Below are 21012 nucleotides of genomic sequence, written 5' to 3' on the forward strand. Positions count from 1 at the left end.
CACTTAGAGAAAGCCAGTAGTTTTCAGGAGGAAAGGCAGGAAGATCAATGTGATTACTTTAATGGATCTAAAGTCTGCCTCCACTGTAGCACATGCAGGAGGAGACACGAAGTGACCAGTGTCTCTGTGTCCTACAGCGGCGGCGGCGGCGGCGGCCCTTCAGCGGCCGACCGCTGCGGGGAATGTTAAAGATGAAAACGTCAAAACCAATACGGCTGAGCTTGTGGGGTTTCTGACAGGAAAAAGCGGTGGGAGAGTGGTCTACTTTTGAAATGCAGTGAGAAAAGGCAACAACCTCGTGCTTGAAATTTTAAGACCCACAAATAGATGACGTTAAAAAATGCACAGAACCAAAACAATAAATATAAGTAATGAGCATAAAATGTGGTGATAATTCTCTAAGCTGGCCTTTCTTCATTTGTTCTGTTGTTAGTGTAACTTTTGATCAGGACATCTTTATTGTTTTGTTATGCAGATTTAACCGTCACGTGCACATTTTAATTCACCGTTTTTCCATCGCCTGGATCAGCGATCTCGTCCAAACTTCCCTCACTAAAATAACAAAAAGCTTTGACTCACCTTCACCTAATAAAACATTTTTTTTCAGCAAGATTGGCTATTTCAAACAGCAAATTTAATAAGTGAGGCATTTTCAGGCTGTGACCTTGTTAATAAATTGATCATAAAAAGTGTCGCGCTGCCTGCGGGCACATAATTGATTGATGAGGCAGCTGCAATGACCTCCACTTCTTCTGCTCTCTTAGAAAATTGCCTACCTCTAAACAGAGCTAAGAACAGGTCTAGCACTTATAATGGAGATTTATTAGTTAAAGTATTTTGAATCACTGCAGTCAAATGTCCTATTTGTGCTAAAAGTAAAAGTTAAAAATTCAACAACTGTAGAACCGTGTTGTGTAGCTGATATGTTGCTTTTTTGCATTTTCTGTGAAAAAGCAGCGTAAATAATGAGAGCTGAATGAAAAAAAAAGATTTTTAACTGAATTATTAAAGTTAAACCAAGCAGAACAGACGCAAAAATCAACAAAACAACCAAAACAGTAGCTTAAAGCTAATACAAGTATACTGAAGCAGATTTCAAAGATTTTTAAGGATTTGAAGACATGAATATATATTTTGGGGGGATTTAATCAAAAAGAAAGCTAAATAAATTGAAACGTATAAAAGTAACAAAAGCCAAAAGTCAAATCTTAAACTAGCACACAGTATGCTGAAGATTGCAAAACACCTACAGAAGAAACTGTCCACAGGAAAACTGTATGTGTTGAATATCTGAATAGAAAAGTCTTTAAAGCAGGTTTAAGGGATTTAATGGTGGTTTGGTGGACTGAAGGAGGCGAAGGAGCAGGTAATTAATGGAGTTAGAGTCCTGTAATTAAGGAGGACAATAAAGAGCTTGGTTTGAGTTTACAAACATTAAGATGAAAAAACAGAAAAGGCTAAACTGGCTGTGGTCCTTCTTTACTAAACCATCAGAGGTTAGAGGAGAAATCCTGCAGGACGAGCAGCTGCACAGGGAATCGTGACTTTTGTCTCGTTTCTCCTTATTTGTGAATGTTATTAGCTGTTATGAGCCTGAAGTTGCTTTATGATTAAATTGTTTGCACCTGGTTTTTGTCAAGTCCTCTTCTAAGAGTTTAATAAACCTTAGTAAGAAACAAAACACAGCCTGTCTAAATGTCATCTTTGTTGGAAGGATGGCTGCAGCGGAGGGTAAAAATGTCCCCCTCAGGCAGTTCCAGTGTGAAATCAAATGAGGATCTTTATGTGAAGCTAAGTGCCTAAATATTTATTAGAAACCACGGTCCTGACAGAAATGATGTCCCCAGAAGTAGCAGCTGATCTGGTCGTACTTTAAGGAAAATAAAGAAGTTTCCAGAATCTTAAACACAGTGATGGTTGGCCTTTAGGAATGCCACGCTCCGGAGCTTCTTTAATCTGTTCATTGGATTTTAAAAACTTTAAATTAAACCAGTTGCACATGAAAGGGCTCTTTATGAAGTCTTGAACTTTTTCAGAACAGGTTCAGCTTCTCCATCGCCAGAAATCAAGCATGATTTAAGTCAGAGTTGTCAAGCAGCTGTCTCAGAATAATTTTGTAAATCTTCTGTTTGAACACAACATTTGTTGTCGCCAAATCTGAAAAAGCTGGGACAATGAATAAAGGGTAATATAAACCTATTTTTTATTCACAGTGGAACATATAAACATATATGTACATTTTAAAAAAATAAAATAAGGTAATTTTGACATTTATGGCAGCAACACCTCCAAAAAGGCGGGACGAGACAACAGCATTCTGTTTTTATTTGCACTTTTTACAGTGTTTTAACTCTTTCAGCAGTGGGCATATCGTTGCATAAGTTCAGAAACAGCTGCACAAAGTAACAAGTTAAAGGAATCAATACCGTCTGAGTGAGCTGAAAGCCTCCAGGAGAGCCTGAGTCCGTTTGGACAAAGGTCTGCTGGTTTGTTGTTTGTAAAAGAGTCGGTCACTCTGAGCACAATCTGGGGTTAATGTCACAACTCGGCATGTTTAGAAACACTGAAGTATTGTTGCACACTCATTTCACAGGCCTCCGTGTATATTCATTCGTGTGTGTGTGTGTGTGTTGTTGTTGTTGTAGGAGATGTAAAGCATATTGCTCTTAAAGAAAAGCAGCTCTCCTAAAGTGAGTTTGACACAAATGAGTTTAGTCTTTTCTCTCACAGGGCTCGGGCTCATTAAAACATATTACTGTTCTTGCCACAAAACTAAGGACCTATTTTGGTTGCCAGACAGTTTTTGAAGCAAATGAAATGCATTCACACACACACACACACACACACATACACACAGAATGAGGAGAAGAAGAGTCTTATATTAAGTGACAGCAAAGCGAGTCTTCTTTTTAAAGGAACAATGCGTGAAACCACGAGCACAGTTTGAGTCCATAAGGTTCAAATATTTGCAAACATCTATACAGCCTTCCTCTGTTTCCTTCAGTTTATTTGACTTTAGTCAGTTTTATAGGTAATACACCATCAGCAGTATTGCTAAATATCTAAACGAATTAAATAATTGAACATATGTTGTCTTACAAACGTTTACCGTACGGATTTCAGGGGAGATGAATTAAATTACTTGTGCAAAGTGGCTTAAATGAAAAAACAAACTAACAGTAAAAAACAATCTGTTATTGGCAAACAGCAACACTTCCATATGACCAGCTGACAAGATGTTAACAAAAATCTAAAGAAAGGGAACGCTGACGGCTGAATAACTGCTGAAACTTACTGAAGAAGCAGAAACATTAGCTAAAAGCTAAAAGTAGCATATGCTAGCAGACAGCTAAATATGGTAAAAGACTAGATAAAAGCAGTCAAAGGGTAGCTAAAAGCTAAATGTAACAAAGTGCTAACTAAATGCTGAATTAAGCAAAATGCTAGCTGATAGTAGCAAAAGGCTAGCTAAAAGCTAAAGGTATAAGAATCATAGCTGAAAGCTAAAAGTAGCAGAAGAACAATTAAATAGAACACCAAGGTTGAAGAGATGATCTCAATGTGTTTATGTAGCAAAAATATTCGTAAATAAATATTTGGGAATAAAGTTAAATATTTTGAAAACTATAAAAGTTACAAAAACCAGCAGTAATGTCGGCCATCTTCTGAATGAGCTGAACATTTTGATATATAAACGGATAAAACACTGCAGAGGTGGTCAGATCGTGTTCCAGTCGAAGCTCCTGAGTTTTGTGAATAAAAGCCTCTTTTTGTTGGTTTTATGAAATGAGTTTGATTTAAATAAAACACCTAATTTGATCAACTCTTCCTGTGTGTTTTATTTTGCTGCCAACAAACCTTTTCATCGCTCAGGTTTGCTGAAAAATGGTGATAAATGAAACATTTGCCACCCGTCAAATAAACTTGTTCTGCTTGACAAGCGATGCATTTTTCAGGTTAAACCAGGAGAGCAGCAGCAGTCGGGACTCTTGGCCTTGCTCTGCAGCATTAAACTGGATCTGAACAGCAATCACGAGCTGTGAAATTTCAAACACAAGGTCAAATATATTCTGGCTGTGCCTGAAAGCTTCACTGTAAACGGCTCCGTGTTTTTGTGGCACGTATCCAGCAGCAGCTGAAGAAGATCCAGAAACGTAAAGTTAACGTAAAGAAGCAGTGGATCAAACTGATTCTGAGGCATTTATCAGCTTTATTTATGCTTCTTCTTTTGAATATGTTGCTGTTGTGTTTATATTTAAACAGATTATTTTACTCTTTATATAAGCAGGTGTTTGAGTTCTTTAGCCGTTTTCGTTTTAACTCTTCTCAGCTTTTTGTGCCTCCCGTGATATGAAAGTGTTTGCTTAAGCCTGCTGGCAATTTAAAATGCCAACTGTTCTGTGATAAATACTGGAACAGCTCCAACGTGACTTCCTTTGGGACAATATTTACTGTTAGTTTCTTCTGAGCTGCAGGACTTGAGCACTTTTAAATCAGGAAGTCAGTCGCTCCACCAACGCCTACCTGAAACAAACACCTGACCAGCTTGAAGTTTGCAGAATAAGTGACACTTTAAAGTTACCACTAAAGCTAGTTATTGTGGATTTTTGTAAAAGTTGTTGTTTGGTTTTATAAAAAGGACATTTGTGAGATTTATTTGATCACATTAGTTGTGACAGTGAATCAGCTGCTGCAGCTTCTTTTTATTTTTTGGTTCTAATTGTGATAATCGGACCTTGTAGGTCGGGGTTTGAGTTCCCCCATGAGCCTGGGGGCTGTTTTCTGGGTCATCAGCCCCTGGTAGGGTCTCCCATGGCAAACTGGCCTCAGGTGGGGATCCTCTTGTTCTCCTGGGTGACTTTAATGCCCATGTGGGATGGAGTTATCTGGAGGGGGTGATTGGGAGGAACAGCCTCCCTGATCTGAACCCGAGTGGTGTTCTGTTATTGGACTTCTGTGCTAGATGTGGCCTGTCCATAACGAACACCAGGATCGAGCATAGGGTGGTCTAGAAGTGTACCAGGCCACCTTAGTCCAAAGGTGGAGGATCGATTTTGTAACCGTGTCATCAGACCTGCAGCCCTGTGTTTTAGGCACAGACAGGTAAAAACAGTATCGCCCACCTTCGCCTGTCGACAACAATCAGTCATAAACATGCAGGTGAACTGTGCTCACAAACAACGCTGCAAACAGTGTCACCCCTTGGACACGCACCAATAAAGCGCTTTTATCCAACTGAAACACTCTTGTGAAACAATGTCTTAGAGAAGCTTCTGCACAAAGAGGACAGGGGTTTTACTTAAAGCTAAAAAGTGTTCAGTTAACAAATAAATTAGAAGAGAATCTGCTGGAAAGAACAGATATTTCACCTGGTCTTGTTTCTCTCTTCCTCCAGGGTGGAGCCATCCAGAACATTGAGTCTCAGCGGTGTTTGGAGCTGGTGGAGAGCAAACAGTCAGAGTTCACGTTTCAGCTGGCCATTCAGGACTGCACAGGTCAGAAATGGACCATCACAAACATATTGACTGTCCTGCCACAGTGACACCAGGCTCGGCCTGGATCAGCATACTGTGATGGACCATTAGGCAAAGGTCAGGTGTGGAGTTCTGACCCACACACAGAACTGGACTGAACCTGGGAAGAGTCAAAAAACAGTTTCAGTGCTGGAGCTGCTGTAACTAAAATCTGCACTGACAATGATGAGCTTCAATCAGGCACGGACCATTGGTACCCTAACAACCATTTTATAACAACGACCTGAGAGAGGAGACGCTCACAGACGGAGCAGATGTTGTTAAAACTTCCCATCCTGCAGTCAAAATGAGAAACATGGTCGTTTGTTTTTCAAAGCATAAGGCTGATGAAACCATGGAAATAGTCTGGTTACTGCAGGAGCGGGCCTGTGACACACAGATGCAGATAAATTTCTTGGTACCCTTCCACAATATTTAAAAAAAACACAACTTGGAAGTCAGAAAGCTCCTGTGACTCAGCAACATGCATTTTGGTGAGTTTCTGTCTGGCTTTTTTGTGCTTTTCAGCCAACAGTGAAGTGTCCTGAGATCCATGGAGTCCGTTATGATTCCGATTGTTATGGATGGTGAGATCGCCTTGACCTTGGAGTTCAGCTTGAATGGTTTTCTTGTCTATTTTTCTACCATCCGTCTGATCAACCTGGGGTCGCATTTTCTCTTGCATCCACATCCTGGGAGGTCGGCTACAGTCCCATGAAGTTTCTGCTTTTTAATAATCTTGTCAGCTGTGGTCAGAGGATCATGAAGCTGCTTGGAGACGGTCCTGTAGCCTTTAGCTTTAACATGGATACCTATAATCTTCTTTCTGAGCTCCTCAGACAGCTCTGCTCCACGTTCGATGTGGCACTCACAACCATACCAGACTACCCAGGGACGCTTTGTTCTCTTTAAAAAGTCTGATGTAAAACTAGAAGGCCCTTGTGGTACTAATTAAGGTCCAACACTTTGTTTGAAACATGACTATAATGAAAAGATTAATAGTCTCTTTAAGGGTAGCAATAAATCTGTCCAAACTGCGTTAGCATATCTTTGTAAAATAAACAACAAATCATTTCTTTCACTTTTTTTTCCTTGTTTCCTCTCACACATAGTAACGGTATTCAGATATATATCAGACAGCTGCTTTTCACGAGAAATGAAGAATTGTTTCAAGGAGCTGTGAGGGTACCAACAGATTGGTCTGCATCTGTAAATCAGGTCCTTGTAGTTAAAGATGGCGGCTGAACTCCCTCAGCCTCCTCACATATTAACAAACTGAACATGAAGGATGGGGGGCATTCCAGAAAACCCAGCGTTCCGATGCAAAGCAGCTGATTTGTTGCACAAATTTGATATTTAGAACGTAGCTATACATTATTACCATCACATATTGTTTGATTTAACATTGAAAACAGCACAGGTGCTGGAAATCCTTCCCCTCGATCACAAAAAGGAGAGAAAGTGGATTAGAAAGTAACCAAAGAATGATTTAAACTCACACTGTGATAGAAACTCTTTTCCTCTGAAGTCTCAAAGTGTGCTCTGGAATTAAATGGATCAGAAGCAAAGCTGCTGATCATACCAGCAGGCGCCGTATAAGTTTGGTCAGAAACACAGCAGAAGAAAAAAAAAAGATTTTAAATTTGCTGCAATCTCTTGTAACACCTGAACAAAGGAGTAAATGTGATGCTGAGGAAAGGAAGAAGGAAACCTCAAAGCCCAGCTGGATTTCAGCACGAGTGCACCAGTCTGTAAAGACCTGGATCTGTACTCAGGATTTCACAAACACTTAGCTCATTAGTTTTCCCAGCTGGACTCCGTTTGCTTTAGAAACCGCAGCCAAGTTTGATTTAAGGAAATCACAGAAAATGCTGTTTAAATCACCACATCCTTTAATTTCCAATTTATTTAGTCATTTCACCCCCTTCAGTATCAAGAATTGGGATGTCCAGTCAGTGTAAAATAACAAGTTTAGAGTCGGAGTGCTGTGACATAAGGCAGGGGATCGACCAGATGCTGCTAAAAATCTCTGTTCATGAAAAGAAAAACAGATGATCGAAGCAACTTATGAATTCTGTTGCATGTTGAGGCCAAGTGGCAGCGACACTGACAATCTGAACTGACCAAACCCAGAATCCTGTAACCAACAAGTATAGTTTGTTTAAAACATTTATTCCAACCAAGAACGTGTTTACCTCCTTTAAAGCCACTCTTGGAGTCTTAAATTTTATGTTCAGCCCTAAAACTTGATGAAAATCCACCGTTTATGTCAGTGGCTTTAGCAATTATTCTCCTTTATCTTCGAAAAACTTGATTTGTGCATTAACTGTGTTTTACAGAAGAAATAATATTGACAAAAGAAACAAGAATTAGACGTTAAAGTCGATGAAACACTTTAAAGTAAACACTTAAAAACGTATAACAGTCAACCGGAGGGAACAGAGCGTTTCAGGACATAAATTTAATGAAAGTAAATAATTAAATAAAGATTCAAAGCTTTTCTCAGCTCCTCGGGCTGAAAACTAAAAGCTGCTTCGCTCCGTGTTTTCGTTCTGCACTTCAGGACGACCTGAGGGGCCGATCTGCTCCGGAAGGTGAAAACGTGGCGAACAGGTTCGCAGGTGCAGGACCAGGAAGTGCGGTGAAGAAAACGCAGAACAAACAGAAGGATTTTAAAACTGGCTTTCTGCTTCTGCTGCAGAGAACTGCCGAAAAGCCTCTGAAGCTGCAGAGTTTCGACAAAAACGTTACAAAACACGAGCAAGCGTGAGCACAGTGTCATTCTGAATGAACGAAATGGAAGAAAATGGATAACTATCACACAATATAAAAAAAAAAACAGCTCTTCCATCGTTGATCTGTTTCTGCAGGTAAACAAACACACATGGTAGCTGGCAGCTGTGCTCAAACTTTACTGACAGATGTTTAATTTAAGGAGACATTAACCATCATTAGGAGAAAAAGGCCGAGGATCAGTGACGCGGGGAGAAGCTGGTAAAGATGACTCAATTCAAACAGAAAACCCCAGAAATAATGTTCCATTCAGCTGTGAGGAATGAAAAACTCTTATTTATGATAGTAAAACATAATTAAAAGCTCATGAAAACTGTTTTTAGGATTTGTTACCTGATCTAAAAAGGAATCAAATCAAATTCTCCCTCTTTAATAAAACATTAGGGGAAGTGTTTTTAATGCATTTTAATGCGTTCCTTCATTTGACTCATTTAGATTTCTGGGAAATATTTTAATATTTAACTCTGACATCCAACTTTTCTTACTTCTTGTTAGTAATTCTTTAAAAGAAAGTTTGATCACATAAACCTGCTTTTTATACATCTGCAGTTATTTGATGTTTGCAGGAAATTTGAACAAAATAACACGGAAACCAGAATCCTCAGAATTGATCAGTAAATGAAAAAATGCATCTCGGAGTTAAATTCGTGCCTAAATTTGAAATATGAGATGAGTTAATTTGAGCAGTTAACAGTTCTGGGCCGGCCGTTTGGACAGATGTTTCATGTTTCAGCTAAATTTGAAGCTTTTTGCTGATTGGATGCTTACCTCTTCGAATCTTTTGTTTTCTTTTTCTATTTACAGCTGTCCAAAGATATACTCTGCCGTGAAGCTTTTAATTAAATTTAGCTGCTTTGCAATCAGTTCTTTGTTTATTAACCCCCCCACCCCCCACCCCCCAGCCTTCAACAGGAATAATTTACTGCTGAACTGGACGAGATTCTAACTTATTCATCTGTCCAGACGGTGTTGGAAACATTTGGTTTTCGGTCAGAGCCCATGGAGGGAGCGGTGAGATCGTGGCTACTGTGTAGCATCTCTTACCAAATCTTCTGTTCACTTTCTTTTTGTGGCTCAGGTTTGTAGATCCTGACATTTTCAAAGTATCTCAATTTTTGGGAAGCTCTTACTATAACAAGTCCTGAAATTGTCCGAGCTATTTTATTAGTGTATTTAAAATGAATATTTATAAGTACCGATAATAAAAGCTGATGTTGTCAACACTTGTCCTGTTTTATTTCTCCTAAATGTGAATATTCAGGCGCTGATCAACCTGTTGGACGTCCTGTTAGCATCAAACTGTTCAAAACAAGAACATCTGGTGTTTATTTCAGACAACCGGAGGCAAAATAAACTTCCTGATTTTCAAGATACAAAATAAAAACATCAAAAAAAGTTTTTAAAAAGGTGATAATGAAAGATTATTTAAATCAACAGAAATAAGATGCTTTCACTGTTTTATTGTTATTATTTAGATCTGTGATGTTTTATTAATCGTCAGCTGCTGAGATGGTTTCAGACTTGCTGTAGGAACTAAAATCAGACGTTAGGGAGATGTTACCCCTGCAGAAACCACCGAGCCGGGTTCAGGGTCTTCATCCGGGAAGAAAACCCTTCAGTTCGTTTTCATCTGTTGTTCCAACGATCTGATCCGACACGAGCACGGAGACCTGGACCTGAGCTCCTCATGTGATGCTGAACGGGATCTCAGACGGTCAGTAAAGTTATTCTGAAGGAGAGAAAACTCATTTCAGGTGTTTGTATCTACAGTCTTCTTCTTTTGGATGATAAAGTTAATGATTATAAGTTATCGTCCACCACGTTTCTGTTAAAATTCATGATTAACTTTAATCTCACTGCTTGTTTTCTGCCATCCTTAAAGAGACTGTGTGCAGAAATAACCTGTTAATAAAGGAGAGTCCAACATGTTTGGAGTGAAAAACAGTGCAGCTGAAGAGAGAAAGAATATTGTTCAAAATGCTTTATATCATTTCTAAATCTAAAACAACTGAAGCCTCATTTAAGTTTTAAATTTAGTTGTTTGCCTGTAGAGATACAGTCAGAAACCGCGCAGACATCGTGAAACATATTTTAGAGATGAAACGACCTAAATCCCAGTCAGGCCAGCATTTGTATGCACATCATAACTCCACAGCTTAACAACACAGAAATGAAAGAGGATGTATCGTGATTCATGATTTTAACTTGTATTTGTTGGCAAAAACAACAAACAGTGAATTCACTGATGTTGGGTTTTATTTTTTGAAACTCCTAAAAACGACAGCAGGCTGAGTTTCAGTTTCTTCTGATGGTCTGGAGGCTCAGAAGATTATAAAATGAAAAGCCCTCAGAAATCATAAAGCCTCAGTGGGGCAGTTTGCCCTCTGTAGTGCAGATGTACCGGGGGCAGAAGTGTGGCCCCCTTCAGCCTCAGAGGACGGTCTAATTATCACCTTCTCTCTCGGTTGGACTCGCTCTTTTTCTCCATCCTCCCTCATTCTCGCCTTCACTCCATCATTATCCTCCCCGCTCTTCCTCCTCACTCCCTCTCTGTCTTTCATTCCCTCCCCCTCTTTTTAATAAACATCATTATGGAGAGGATGCATCTGATGTTAGGCAGGAAGCCATCCTTTAACACCGTGCCTTCTTAAAGAATTACAGTGACGCTCAGCTGACTCTGTAAACTATAAAGCATCTCCTCGAATGACTTGTCATAAAAAATGAAGCTCTGTACTTGTTTTTTTTTGAAGGAGTAACTGTGAACACCTCATAAACAAGTTTCCAAGCCTCTTCTTACATCAAAAGTATTGTAACCCCAGCACTTTCAATGAGCCGTGAGCGTGCGCCGTAATAAGCACACGCACGTTCAGTAAAGGGCGGCTGAGTGATTAAAGCAGCAGCGTGAGGCCTTGAGGGGAGCGTTAACGACGCAGCGTCTACCTTCGCTCATGCCTCATTGGCTCAGGCTTCTGCTGAGTAACCGGTGAGACCTAATTGAAGGGTACACTTCGTTAACAGCGTTGCTAGGTGACCACGGAGGCTTAATTGAAGGCCGACGCTTCATTGGATCTGTGCCATTCCATCAATCAGGTGTATTAGCAGGAGCCTGGCTTTTTGTCTTTGTTGGCAGAGGAATGTGCTGACTGTAAGACGGGGCGAGAAGAAAAGAGGCATGAAGGTGGGGAGGGGAGGGGAGGGGAGGAAAGACTTTTAAAAGAAACGAGGAGCAGGAAGAGGAGGGTTCATGGGAGAAAAGAAAAGTCCTTGGAGATCTGGTTATCAGCAAACATCAGCAGAATTTCAGCACAAAAATGAAAGGTTTAATCTTCTTTTTGGATAAAAATTCTGCTGAGCAAGAAAAAAGATTAGAAGCTGAATGAAATGACATGAATCCTCGTGTTCTCTTTTTACAGAATAGCTTCCAGTTTCTGTAATAATTCTGTTGAACAGAAATTCAAAAGCAGTGACTGATTTTCATTAGTGGATTCTTTTTCTTTTTATTACTTTTGTCAGTTTCAAGTTATTTCAGTGAACATTTTCCTTTTTTATCCACATCTGTAATTCTGTTGGAATCTCATGACGGAGTGAAAAACAAGTGAAACTATATCTGCATCCAAAGACAGGTAGTAAATGAGCTCCTATGCAAATGAGATAATAAAATGTGAAAATAAAAGCTTTACTTTATTACCTTGGTGGAAACTATTGAGAAAGCTAATTTGGCGCCACCATCCACTCGGTATCTGGGTCAGGGATAATTAAACTAATGAGTCGATGCGTTCCATTTGCAGTGAAAGCTTGTGTAAAGGTGTGCAGCCATGACCCATTCACTCTGTCATCATGAAATATGCAGGTTTCTCTCTGTTTGCTGTGACAGGAAAGAAACACCACCAGGGTGTGAAAGTTCTGCCAAGTCTGTCACAGCTCCTCAGTATTCAAGCTGGAGAAAAGAACGCCATCGCTGAGGAGTTAAGTGCACGCGTGAGTGGCTCTGCAAAGGTCAGCAGAGGTGTGGGGTTGATGAAAGCTCTGTCAGACGTTGCAACAGAGGAGTGGGCCTGATGAAGACGCCCTGCAGGCTGAGAGAAGCCTCTCGCTCTGCCGCTGAGTTTTACAACGCCTGCTTTGCTTTCCAAAAACCTGTTTCTCTTCCATGAAGAAATCCACGATGCAGAGAAGAGCCCATCACAAACACGGGTTTTCACGCGGGCAGCCACAAAGATGGAATCTGGAAGAAGATTTTTGTGCTGACGGCTGAGAAATTCTGAGAAGTCCTTCTCTGAGCCAGAAATCTGAGAAGTTATTAGTGATCTACGAGCCCTGGCAGGGACTCATCGTTTTCACAGCCAAGTCTGAGCTGCCTGTTGGTGAGGAGGCTGCACTGTCACCCTGGAGGCGTCAAGCCGTTTTGGATTGGATTCCGAAGTTGTTCTTCTGAGGATGCAGAGATCGAGGACTGGGGGGGGGTTACTGCTCGGTGCCATGAGTCACTGAGGTCAACCCATCAAAGTCCCACACCCAGCCAGCTCTGAGCTCCACAACTAAACATTCAGAAAGCAGAACAGAAAAAATAAAACCCTAAAACAAAAATATATAAATCCTAATCATTTACTCTCAAAGGTGTTTCAACAGTTTTCTGTTGCTTAGGGTTTTAATAAAATGAGCCTTGTTTTCAAAACGGTGCTTCTTAGAAATAAAAAAAAGGAAACAAAGAAAATTAGATAAGTTTACATCATTGTTCTGTGAGTCTCTTAAATAAAACTATGATCCAAAAAGACAGAAAAAAAGTTATTATTGTGCTAATGAAGAAAATATATTCCTTGGAGGAATGCATATCGCCCGCCGCCTTTCATGACAGAGTTTCAATTCAAGATGGCCACCACAGCCCTCAGAGTATGTGCTGAAGATGACTCTCAGCTACTACCACATTAACTTTACCTCAATATCTGTCATTTTGAGTAGCCATTATCGTGTTGGAAAAGGTCAATTAGCTGTGGCAGCCATCTTGATTTGGGTTGACTCCTACAGTCAATCAGCTGTAAACGCTTTTGTCTGAACGTTTCACTGAAATCCATCAAGTATTTGGTGATTTATTTTGCTAACAGACTGACAGAGTAGTTGATATAGTTATCAAAGTTTTAAAAACAGATCTCAGTGGATCAGGTATCACTTGGTGTTTGAGTTGAGGATCAGTTTCAGCTACTAAAACATCAAATTTGAGCTAAATATCTATTAAACCAGCCGAGTCAAAGGCATTTCTTTTTAAATGTTAAAATGAAAATATGAAAAGTTTGACCACTGTTTTTCTGTACTATTAGCTGAGTGACATCAAAATAAGAGTTGCATAGTTTGATCTTTCATGTTTTAGAGACATGATTAAATCAAATAAATTATGTGCAGTTATCAAACTTTTTAGTCATAACCAAATGTTCCACAAAATACATCAAACATAACAAAATCTGGTATCTGATAACTTTTTCTCTGAGCAACAAATCTAATGCTTTCAGCTGTATTTTCAGCCACAGTGTTCCTTGGACTATGTCAGGGTTGATGGATATCTCTCGTGAGTAAACAGGCCCGGCAAAAAGGTGCCTCGCTGTTGTTTTACACTTCTGTATTCAAGCCACGGCAGCTGGGAAAAGAAAAAAGACTGTATTAGCAGGTCTGTCATGTACCGAGTGGTGGGATATATTACAGCTAGAAGCAGTTTTAAAACAAGTTGGGTCCCTGCCAGGAAAGTCTCAGAGCAATATCTCCAGCCATATGGATTGGAAAATGCATTCTGCCTTCGCTGGCAGCGGAGTCTCTGACAATATTTATTATTGTATAGTTAGAACCTGCTGGGAAATCATGTTCACAACGTCTGTGGGGCTTCAATAAAACTACAATACAAACAGCAACTGTTGTAAAGTCCACAAACTGGGTTTGCACTCTGGTTTCTTTTGTTACACATAACAAACAAAGCCCAGGTCATTATTCTTATTCCCCAGAAGCATATTGCATAAAGTGGCACTGATCTCTGATCAGATTTATTAACTGGGGCCATATGCCATATAGGGTAAATTTAAAAAATATATGTATCATTTATGTAATTTAAAGTTTTCTTTTAAGTTGTAATCTGGTTCCACTCGAAGTCAAAACTAAAATAAACTTCTTTGAGGAGTTTAGAAGTAAAACACTGCCACCGTGTGGCCTAATATGAAAACTGTAGAAGCTACTATTCTCCATAATCACATTAAGGACTTTTACAAATACATTTAACATCTTATGTGTATGATTATATAAATATTCAATTTGAAATTTCAATTTTAAATTATTTTATGTTATTTTATTAATTTCACGCTCCTAAAAAAAAGAAAAAAACGTTGGTTAGGGTGGTTAGCGGAACCTTTTCGCAGAAGTCGGACTTATTTTGGAGTTACACCGAAACTGGTTTTTCCTGTCGGAGAGGTGCGGTCAGTTTGTTGAGCACTTTGTGGTCATGTTTAAGAATGTTTTGAGTAGACTGGCGACAGAATCGGTCCGTGTCCACCGTCATGTTAAACACACGGAGTTTCTGAAGAGTTTCTCGGCCGCCCGAGTGTCCGTGAGGAGCTTCACGGAGGCGGAGGACGAAGCGCAGCCGCCATTCGACTCCTCCCTGCTGGACTTCATCGTGTGTCCGCTGTCCAAGAAGCCGCTCAGGTACAGAAAATGTGCAAACGGCTGGGCTTTAAATCAAAATACTCGCACTAAAAAATAAAATAGCTGCCTCTTACTCAGATTAATATCAAATTCATATATCTGATAGTATGCTTCAGTGGTTTAAATCGAAACCAAATTTCAGTTTAGTTGTTGAAATTAATTTAAAACTATGAAAATAAAAGCCCATGATTTCTTTCATGGCAGAGTTTTAAACTGAAGTTATTTATGATAAGAAAGGTAAGCGTTCAGAGTATATCATGTGGAGGATATCTGTAATACTGACTAAATTATAGCCGTTTCTGTCTTGGCAAACATTGGTTAGCTGCGGCGGCCATCTTTAATTGGGTTCTTTCCCAACTTTAATTAGTTGTAGATGTAATTTAATCAGTTGAGATATTTTACTGACAGAGTTTGCTCAGATAGTTAACGTTAAAGGTTTAAAATGAGGCTCAGCTTTGACCTCCTCAGGTTTGAGCTCCACATCTGGAAAACCAGATGAGTTTTCCAGATGTGGAGCTCAAACCTGGAAAACGCTTTTCTGTCCCAAAGGTCGCTGAGGTCGAGGATTAACTCCAGACGTCAGAGGTGTTTGTAGCTTCACTGGATCTGTCAACTTAAATATTAAAAACATTGAGATGGAGCTTTTTCTAAGCGCCCAGAGGAGATGATGATGATTATAATTTTGTTTTTGTTCTTCAATCACTCTCAATCATTTTAGCACATCAGTATTAATCAGTATTTTTGTCTGTTTTTACTGTGAGGCAAATGAAATATAGCAGTAAGACCAGACTTCACTAACTGATTGGTCTGTCGAATGAAAACACGTTTTAGGAGTATTAGTTACATTTTAAAAAGGCAGATATTTCATATTTTTAACTTCTCAGGTGTGGAGATTTAAAGCTTTTCCTTGTGTAGCTTCATTTTAAACTGATTACTGGATGAAAAACACAACAGCTGATGGTTTATGGGTAATTTAAATGAGATGCTTTTTCTGTTATTTTAATACAAAACAGTGAAAACAAGTAATTAGCACATTTCTAAGTATTAAAGACATTGAAATTGCAGCTGGCTGTATTAACATTTAGAACAGCAGTCCTGTTTAATTTGACACTTATGGGCAAAGAATCTGATTTAAATCTGATGTTTTGGACGGAAGGACCACATCTATGACTGAATAAAGATTAGACTGGAGCTTTTAGTTGCTATTTTATCTTTCCCCCAGGTACGATTCTAAGACCAACGAGCTGATCAACGAGGAGCTCGGCATCGCTTATCCCATCGTTGACGGCATCCCCAACATGATCCCTCAGGACGCCAGACTTCTAAAGAAAGACGGCGACGCTTCAGACACGCCTGCGGAGTAACGGGAGCGTTCAGCTGCGTAGGAGCTGAGGGGCTGAGCACGGACGCTGCATTTCTTCCCACTGAACTCGAGCAGGAGGTTATTTTCCAACAGATCTGCCAGAATGCTGTCCCTGTCCATGATGGTGGGACTGGTCCCCATGGTGTCTCTTATCGGTTTGATCTACTCCGCCACCGTGGACGAGAACTTCCCTGAAGGCTGCACGAGCAGCAGCAGCGTGTGTTTCTACAGCCTGCTGCTGCCCGTCACCCTGCCCGTCTACGTCTTCTTCCATCTGTGGAGCTGGATGGGGATCAAGCTCTTCAGACACAACTGAGCCGCTCTGGAATCACTAACGCACGTTTATAACAGGATAAACCTGGATCGTTTCAGATCAGAAGGCATTTTTAACCTTTTAGGGTTAAAACATGTGACTTCAAACACTTCCCACGCTTGTGTTCCCTGCTTTATGACGCTGTAGTTACCGTTCCTCCACAGCAGTAATAAATCTGCATCACAGCAGCTGCAAAACAAACTCCTGTGTGCAGAAATGTAAATCTGTGCTTCTATGCAAATGAAATAAACATCAGAGCTGAAACTGTTTTGAAGAATTTCCCATTTCTGTTGTGAAGCACAAACAAACAGAACCTTGGCTTCATTCTAATAAATTACTTTTAATTGATAAAAGACCAGTTTTATATAGAACAACACTATAAACTGCAATTTGATGTTAGTTTTCTGAAATATAAAACTCTGTTTAATGGAGGAACTCTCTAATAAGCTTATATTAACTTCAAACAATCAGAAAATAAGTTCACAGCAATGTTTTTAAATCTTTTCCATGCATGTAACTTCTGTATAATAAGAAACTAGTTCTTCTAAAACCTTCACAACATAACTTATGTAGACAAATCTTCGGCTACAGGAACACTGAACATGTCCCAGGTGCTGGAAAGCCTGAGACTGCTGTCCTTCCGTCCTTCCCTAAATTCCTCAGCGATGCTTTTTGCTTTTTACGTCTCTGCCCTGAGAGAGTTTGGTCAGCGGTGACTCCGGCCGTGGAGACGTTCTCTCTCCCTTTGTCTTGAAAAAGAAGGTTTTGTTCAGTCTCAGCTGGACCGCTCCAACCTGAAACCCAAACATTTTGTTATCAGACATGACAAACTAATCAGTGAACATATACAGAGCAGTGGGATTTAGATTTGCTGTTTTAAGCATTATGTAGTATAAGTGCTAAGAGTGGGTTTATCCTGGAGTACCTGGACCAGGTCTCGCCTGCCGGAGCGGCAGAAGTGGTCGTCCTCGCTGGAGGCCGTGGCGTCGGCAGATTTGGTTCCAGGTTCAGACTGAGGGCTGGGAGTCGTTTCACTGTGACCAGAAAGATTCGTCTTTCCTTCAGGTTTCCCTCGTGGAGAGGCAGACGTGCCTGGCAGCAGCGTTTTCTTCGGGTCGGCGACACGGAGGTCTTTCCTCGCCCTCCATGGCAGGCTCAGGTCCCAGGGCTTGGGGTCCTCCGCGTGCACGGCCGCTCGGCGTCTCCGGCAGAAGTCGAGGTAGAGGGAGAGCTCGGTGGTGAAGAAGTTTTCTGTCTGCGTCGAGCTGGTCGCTGTGCACGGAGGAAGCAGGGGCGTCTCGCTGACGTGCTGAAGGCATGAAGCAGCGTCTGGGGTCGGGTTGATCACAAACGGTTCGTCCAAGTAAGGGTTAACCACTTCGGATTCTTTTTCCTGTTTGGGTAAATTTGCTTTAAACTTCATCTGTGTCTGGAAGGGCCATTTCTCCCACTGATGGAGCTGAAAAGTTGTTTCCTCTCGTTTGGGTTCCTGTGAACATCTGTCTGCTCCTCTTTGACGCCGTCTCACCTCCTCCTGGCTACGGTCTCGCTGTGCGGAAACTCGCGGACAGGCGATCCCGTCACTGGTGTCGCTGCTGGAGGGGGACGCTCTGAACGTCTTCTGGGTGATGAACAGATCCTGGCTGTTCACGTCATCGCTGGCGCCCTGGAAGTCATCGTGCGGTCCCGTTGGTGTGACCTGTGAGCGGCTCACAACTTCTGCTTCTTTGGGCGACAAAGAGACAAAATGTGGACGTTTGGCACGTACGTAGGAGGGTAATAAACCGAACGCCACGTGCTTCTTTCGCTTTGCTTCCTTCCCAGAGTCCTGGGAGAGACGATCGGGATTCAGCTTCTCAGTTCGGTTTTTATTTATTGCTGCAAATCTTTGCAAGAAGTTTGCTTGGGAACTGCTGGCCTGTGTTAAATCCACGACCAGTTTGTTTTTCTTCTTCTTGTCTTTCTTTTTGTCCTTCCTCTTTTCTTTCTTCCTTTCCTTCCCCTGCAGCGCTGCTTCCTTTAACTTGGAGCGTTTCTTCACCTTCGGGCTGCTCGCCTGAGTTTTTACGGGGCTTGTGTTTTTACATCTTTGGTCATTTTTCTTGGAATCCTTTTTTCTTTTTGTGTTCGGAGGAAGAGTCCAAGTCTCCACACAGAAATCTGCATCCTCAAAGTCACTCATGAGTCTCCTAAACAACAACAACAAGCAAGTTACGTCACATTCAGATAAACGTAAACAAAAAGCTGTTTGTGTTTTACAGCAGATTTCAGATCCTGTCTCAGCTCTTATACTGCCTCCATTAACCAGAAACAAACTCAACTTTTTATTCAGGTTTCTACTTGCTTTTCTCTTGTACAGAGAAAAAAGGAAAGTATACATATACATAAATCCCCATATTTCTTTCCCTCTCAACTCATTTATTGCAGTCATTTAAATGCAGCCATTTGAAGACACTTTTATTTACAGCTTTGTATTCAAACATTTTGCTTTTAAGGTCCCAGGTTTTCTTGTAATGTATTTAAAAGTTAAACATTAAAACAGTAAACTTGGGGAAATATCTGACCTTTTACTCAACAATCAACACTTATTGCTTCTCTCACTGCTAAATTAGTTCCACTTAGGAATAATATTGTCTCAAAAAAGAAACGCGGCACTCAGGCCTCCGGCATAATTTCCATGTTTAAAGTTCAAACTCAAATTCTTTGAGCCACTTTTGACATCAAAACGTCTTTAAATCTGCTGTGATTGTTATAAAAACTGCACAAATCACCCACATGGGGAATGTTTTTTCATGTTTTACTCTTGTTTTATTAAAAAATAAAGAAAAATGAGGTTCCAGGAACAGAAACTTTTATAAAATACAGCTAATAATCTGCAGTTTTACAGCCATATATCATTCAAGGTGCTCCTAAAGGAACTAACTGAGGGTTTACAGACTTATCTGAAAGAACATCAACAGAAAAAAAGATTTTATGGACATTTTGGATAAAACATTATCACTTGAGAGTCTACATGTGGCTATAAAGTCAAAATACTGAAGCCTAAAACCTTAAATTTAAAATTTAATCTTTCAGAAAAAGCAACCGGGAACAAAGTCTGGAAACAGATTCCTGTTTGAGGTTTTGTTTTGTTTTTCCATACCTGGCAATGAATCAATTAATAAAACCGAATCCCACCTTTCCTGACTAAGCAGGAAGCCTTTGAACGCATCCTTGCGGAAGGAAAAGTAGTTCCTGTCAACTTTAAGACTTTCATTTAACAAACTCTTTGTTTTTATTTGTTTGTTTGGTGGCATATATTCTAATATTAATAGGATTTCAAAATACGCCTAAATCGACAATTAGATTAACATATTGAATCATGGCTGCACCGATAACATTTTTATCAAAAGGTTTAAAAACAGGTTTGCTACACTGTAGCTAACATTTTAAACAGTTACTGACGGCAAATTAGTTAATATAAGCTTACTAAATTTTGTCATACTTTTAAATACATATTTAGTTCATGTTTTATGCAAAAACCGGTGAGAGTTGTAGCATTATAGGAGAGAAATTTGATCTATGTTTAATTAAACGACTGAAACTAGAAGTTAGCGTCTTCCTGACCAGAAAAATAACGATAATTTCACAGTTTGAAGCTCAGTTTACCTTATTTAATGATCCATGTCGAGGGTTTAACTTCAGTAAAATGATTTAGACAAGTTTTAAACGCGACAATTCCCGCAAAAAACGTAATTAAACTCCAACCGGGCGGGTTTCTTTTAACATCAAAGAGTTCCTGCCGCCTCCGTGGGGTCGTGGTGCCTTCAAGGAACTCACCTGAAGTCGGATTTCTAACAATCTGAAATGTCGCGGTTCACTTCATTTAACTGCAAACTGGAGAAGAAATGTTTTCTGCAAAAAAAAATGCAACTTTGAATACTGAAGAAATTGAAACGGATGAGCTAAAACTGAAAGAACTAGCTAGAAGCTAAAAGTAGCAAAACACTAGCTTAAAGCTAAGGTTGCAAAATTGTAGCTAAAAGCTAAATGTAACAAAAGTCCAAGTTAAAGCTAAAGCTAGCAAAAAGCAAGCTAAAAATAGCAAAACAGTAGCTAAAAGTAACAAAAGAATAGCTAAAGCTAAAGAGCAAAAGGCTAGCTAGAAATATAAAAAAGGTAGCTAGCTAAAAGCTAAAAGTAGCAGAACATCAGCTAAAAAGTAAAAGGATCAGAAGACAAAAACAGCTAGTCTGTTGAAGCAGATCTCAAAGAGAAACTGAAGAGATCAGCATTTAGTTCTGTCAGGAAAATATTTGGAAATAAATTAAAAGTTTTTGAAAAGCATAAAAGCTGAAAAAGTTACAGCA

General features: G+C 40.0%; 3 protein-coding genes across 3 annotated transcripts in view; all 3 read left to right on the forward strand.

Moving 5' to 3' along the window:
- Nucleotides 1–9527, forward strand: part of LOC108243441 (polypeptide N-acetylgalactosaminyltransferase 18-like) — a 139079-nt gene extending 129552 nt beyond the window's left edge. The window contains exon 11 of the mRNA XM_017428868.3: nt 5396–9527. Coding sequence (XP_017284357.1) covers nt 5396–5542 — 147 coding nt within the window. The 3' untranslated portion in view covers nt 5543–9527. The remainder of the gene's footprint in view (nt 1–5395) is intronic.
- A 5185-nt stretch (nt 9528–14712) lies between these two features.
- Nucleotides 14713–16389, forward strand: LOC108243449 (protein preY, mitochondrial). The gene is made up of 2 exons (XM_017428878.3): nt 14713–14987; nt 16210–16389. Exons 1-2 carry the CDS (start codon nt 14785–14787, stop codon nt 16349–16351), a joined length of 345 nt encoding a protein of 114 aa, XP_017284367.1. The 5' UTR covers nt 14713–14784; the 3' UTR covers nt 16352–16389.
- Nucleotides 16390–16416: 27 nt separating this feature from the next.
- LOC108243450 (phosphatidylinositol N-acetylglucosaminyltransferase subunit Y) lies at nt 16417–16930 on the forward strand. The gene has a single exon (XM_017428879.3). It carries the CDS (start codon nt 16454–16456, stop codon nt 16664–16666), a length of 213 nt encoding a protein of 70 aa, XP_017284368.1. The 5' UTR covers nt 16417–16453; the 3' UTR covers nt 16667–16930.
- Nucleotides 16931–21012: the final 4082 nt, after the last annotated feature.

This window comes from Kryptolebias marmoratus, linkage group LG11 (genome assembly GCF_001649575.2).
Source record: "Kryptolebias marmoratus isolate JLee-2015 linkage group LG11, ASM164957v2, whole genome shotgun sequence".
NCBI classification, from domain to species: domain Eukaryota; kingdom Metazoa; phylum Chordata; class Actinopteri; order Cyprinodontiformes; family Rivulidae; genus Kryptolebias; species Kryptolebias marmoratus.

Bases quoted from the DNA above. Each gene is read 5' to 3' on its own strand.
- LOC108243450 (XM_017428879.3), top strand. From the start codon at position 16,454: ATGCTGTCCCTGTCCATGATGGTGGGACTGGTCCCCATGGTGTCTCTT.
- LOC108243449 (XM_017428878.3), top strand. From the start codon at position 14,785: ATGTTTAAGAATGTTTTGAGTAGACTGGCGACAGAATCGGTCCGTGTC. The intron at 14,988-16,209 runs GTACAGAAAATG...TCTTTCCCCCAG, and splicing joins CTGTCCAAGAAGCCGCTCAG to GTACGATTCTAAGACCAACG.